This window comes from Teleopsis dalmanni, chromosome 1, assembly GCF_002237135.1.
Source record: "Teleopsis dalmanni isolate 2A chromosome 1, ASM223713v2, whole genome shotgun sequence".
NCBI classification, from domain to species: domain Eukaryota; kingdom Metazoa; phylum Arthropoda; class Insecta; order Diptera; family Diopsidae; genus Teleopsis; species Teleopsis dalmanni.
The window spans coordinates 219,799,380-219,803,894 of NC_051846.1; the positions used below are offsets into that span (position 1 = coordinate 219,799,380).

The 4,515-nt window shown below is 36.8% G+C and overlaps 1 protein-coding gene across 1 annotated transcript; it reads left to right on the top strand.

The window, feature by feature from the left end:
- The first annotated feature begins 74 nt into the window (after nt 1–74).
- Nucleotides 75–3,446, top strand: LOC119667381. The gene has a single exon (XM_038076671.1). The coding sequence runs from the start codon at nt 75–77 to the stop codon at nt 3,444–3,446; it is 3,372 nt and encodes a 1,123-aa protein (XP_037932599.1).
- The last annotated feature ends 1,069 nt before the right edge of the window (nt 3,447–4,515 follow it).

Genomic DNA, 4,515 nt, shown 5'->3' on the forward strand with positions numbered 1-4,515 from the left:
AGAAATCCATACTAGGGTGGATAGTTGCAGGCAAAGCAGAAGAATGTTTAGCGCCTAGTCATAAAATAAATAATATGCTGGTCAATCACAACCATAATGAGAATGAAAACTTGAGTCAATTGGTTGAAAAATTCTGGAAAATAGAACAGATTTCAACTAAATCAAATTTTTTAACCGAAGAAGAAGAGGAATGCGAGAAAATTTTCCGTGAATCAATTCGTAGAGATACATCTGGCCGATTTATTACGAAAATTCCATTTAAAACAACAGTAAGTGATTTGGGTGGTTCCTATAATGCTCCCAAACGACGGTTGCTGTCACTAGAGCGTATGTTGAGTAGAGAACGCTCTACACGAGACGCTTACAACGCATTTATGGATGAGTACCTCTCTTTAGGTCACATGACGATCGTTGAAGAAGCTGATATGGATAAGATAAAATATTTTGCACCGCATCAGTATGTGCTACGACCAGACTCCACGAGTACGAAACTTCGAGTTGTGTTCGATTATAGCTGTAAAACTGACAGTGGCTTGTCATTAAATGAGGTAATGATGAAAGGACCACTGGTTCAAGATGACCTGTTATCTATAATACTGCGATTTAGATGTTACAAATATGCAATTACGGCAGATGTAACAAAAATGTATCGCCAAGCATGGGTGACTGATGATGATGCGAATTATCAAACGATTTTGTGGAGGTCTTCCTCAGATGAAAACATAAAGGCCTATCGCTTGCGAACCATTACTTATGGTACAACATCTGCCCCCTATTTAGCTACAAGATGCTTAAAACAGTTAAGTGAAGATTATATCGATAAATATCCGATTGGATCGAGAAAGGTGTTATCTGATTTTTATATGGATGATTTGATCAGTGGATCAAATGATGAAGATGAAATTTTTGAAATATATAATCAAGTATCAGCAATAATGAACTCAGCAAAATTTAAGTTAAGGAAGTGGTTTTCAAATAGTGAAAAATTTCTTAATTTCGTGCCTGAAGCTGATAAAGAAAAGACTCTTCGGATGAATGATGAGGAAATAATAAAAACTCTTGGTATCATCTGGGCTCCAGTGGGAGATACGTTTCGATACGTTTGGCCAGATTTTGATAGCTCGAAAGCGGTGACAAAAAGAATAGTGTTGTCGGAACTATCTAAGTTGTTTGATCCCCTTGGGCTTATTAACCCATTAATCGTAAAGGCGAAGATTTTCATGCAAGATTTGTGGATATTAAAGGCTAATTGGGATGAATCCCTACCAATGAATTTACATAGTCAATGGATAGAATTCCGCGAAAATCTAAAAGACGTCAAGAAAATAAGTGTGCCTCGATTTGTTTTGGCAGAAAAACGAGTTGCTAGAGTTGAAATGCATGGATTTGCTGATGCATCAAAAAGAGCTTTTGGGTGTTGTATTTATATTCGCTCAATATGTGTGGACAACGACGTTACAATGCAGTTGTGGAGTGCTAAATCCAGAGTAGCGCCATTAAAAACTTTATCTTTACCAAAATTGGAACTTTTGGCTGCGGAATTGCTGTCGAAACTAGTGACAAAAACCAAATCCAATTTTCCAATTTCTATTGACGCGACCTATTTATGGGTGGATTCCGAAATTGTGCTAGATTGGCTGAGCGAGCACCCATCAAATTGGAATACATTTGTTGCCAACCGGGTATCATTGATTCAAGAGCAGACAAAAACGTGTATTTGGCGGCATGTTCCTTCAAAGTCTAACCCAGCGGATATAATATCAAGAGGTGCGTATGTAGATGAACTATCTAATTCTATTTGGTTTGCAGGTCCTTCTTTCTTGAAGAGAGATTGTTGTGAGTGGCCACCAAATAAGTCTAGAAAGAATACTAATGCTGACCAAGAAAGGAGTCGTAATAGTACGATAATGACTGTTAATAATTTGAAAAAAAAAATACCTTATGAGACATGCTCTGAGGATAACTCGAAATCTTCTTTTGTGACGTGGGTTGAAACCTTCAGCGATTTTGAAAAATTACAAAGAATTTTTGCCAATCTTCTTGGCTTTCGAAGAAGCGTTAAGTCTATGGCTGAAAGATTAGATGAAGCACTAGTGCGTATATTCTACTGTGTGCAACAACATTATTTCAAAGAAGAAATTGAGCTGCTATTGAAGAATAGAGAATTGCCAGCAAACAGTAAATATAAAAATCTGAGCATTTTTGTAGAAGATACTTATGGTGTTCCGCTACTACGTGTTGGTGGGAGATTAGCGAAGGCTGCATTACCATATGATGCTAAACATCAAATTTTGTTACCGAATAACTCAGAAATAGTTTGCAGTTTTGTACGATTTCTTCATTTCAAATATTTGCATGCTGGTACGCAAGCGCTTATGGCTATAGTTAGGCAGCGATTTTGGATATTTCATGCTAGAGGAGTAATACGCAAAATTACTGGTAGTTGTCTACAATGCTTTAGATGCCATCCAAAATTGAGTAATCAGATTATGGGCGATTTACCCTCTTCTAGAGTCACCGTAGCGAGGCCGTTCACTGTGACTGGAGTGGACTTTTGCGGCCCTATTACAACAACGTATCTACTTCGTGGGTACAGAACAACAAAAAGCTATATTGCTGTTTTTATTTGTTTTGCCACAAAAGCTGTGCATATGGAGGTGGTCTCTGATTTGACTGCAAAGGCTTTCCTGGCTTCATTAAAAAGATTTGTAGCTCGACGCGGCTTATGCTTAAAATTATTTTGCGACAATGCCACTAATTTTGTGGGTACTCGTAAAGAGCTCGAGGAAATGAAATGCAAGTTTTTTGATCAACAAGTACAGGGCAAGATTTCAAAATATTGTACTGCCAATAGTATTGAATTTCATCATATACCACCCAGATCCCCCCACTTTGGTGGACTATGGGAAGCGGCTGTAAAATCAGCAAAATATCATTTGGCTAGAATATTGGGTCAATCACATCTTACATTTGAAGAGCTGGCAACAGTGGTTGCGGAAGTAGAGGCAGTTTTAAATTCAAGACCTTTGACAACCTTGTCTAACGACCCAAATGATGAAAGCGTTCTTACACCGGCACATTTCTTAACAGGTGGTCCGTTGGTTGGAACTGTGGAACCTACTGTGGATAGCGAAGAATGGTCTCATAAAGATAGATGGCTACGAATTTCGGCCATACAACAACATTTTTGGAGAAGGTGGTCGGCGGAGTATCTTCATGAACTTCAACAGAAAGTCAAATGGACTAAGAAGCAGAAGAACCTTAATGAAGGTGATATGGTGTTAGTTGCAGAAGAAAATTTGCCTTCTAAGCAATGGCTTATTGGGAGAGTGCTGAAAGTGACAAGAGATGCTAAAGGTTGGGTTCGAGTTGCTGATGTAAAAACAAAGAATGGAGAGGTTCGCCGAGCAATCCATAAATTGGCACCTATTCCATCTGAATGTTGATGTCTGCTGGAGCCATCAAAGGCGGCGATATGTTTAGAATTAAGATTTATTGTATCATGGCCTTTAATTTATTTGTCATTTTTGTATTGTGTCGTCGCCTTTAAGCACACGCGAAAAGGCGACATGTGTTTTTGAGAAATAATAAAGCAGTCGTGAATAAAAGTTATCAGTAAACTAACTGAATAAAACAATACGATTTACACAAATATTGAATATGATGGTAGTTAAGCTAAAATTTGAAGAGACACTGGCGTACATTATTCCAACATATATTAATTGCAACAACTGGGATGCCGATTTTAAAAACTTAAGTGATGTACTGTTCGAATTAGGGTGCGAAAATATATTAGTTGCAGGAGACTGTGTAACGACCCTTTCTTGCAGTCGTTATTTATTTGCTGAGGTATGCTCAGTCTCACCAGCGTCGTCACAATAAATTTATTGATTGTAGCCAAAATATTCAAAGTGTTGTGGTTTTATTTCAATTTCTTTATTTACGTAATGCTTTATTTCGGAATTTATAAATTTTAAATTTATATTTAATATAGGAAAAACAAATTAACTTTGTTTCAAAGAAAATAAAATAAATATATATGTATATATAAACAAAGTTTAAATATGTAATTTTTACGTTTCGAAAGGGTAAAAATTTAATAATTAAATAAAGATGTCTTTTGAGAAGTTTCAGTGCTTGAATGTCCTTGACAGATCTTCCTCCTTCAAGCCCCTGGTTTTGTATTCTTCTGACTTTATCTAAAAGTGCGGGATTTATTAGGGGGATTATACTGGATCTTGTAGAATTACTTTATATACTGTCGGCGTGAGACCACCTGTCATGTTCAAGTATTTTACTACAACTATGCCTTCGTTTGGAGATTTTCGTTATAGTCGGTCTCCTTTGCGTATTACGGAGAATTACTTTCGACACAGTCGACGTGATACCACCTATCGTGTCTCAGTATTTCCTAGTAATTAGTCCTTCCTTGGGATATTTTTTTTATATAAAATATCCTTATAAATATATAAATTTTTGAAATTATTTTGGACACAGTCGACGTGAAACCACCTG

Bases quoted from the DNA above. Each gene is read 5' to 3' on its own strand.
- LOC119667381 (XM_038076671.1), top strand. From the start codon at position 75: ATGCTGGTCAATCACAACCATAATGAGAATGAAAACTTGAGTCAATTG.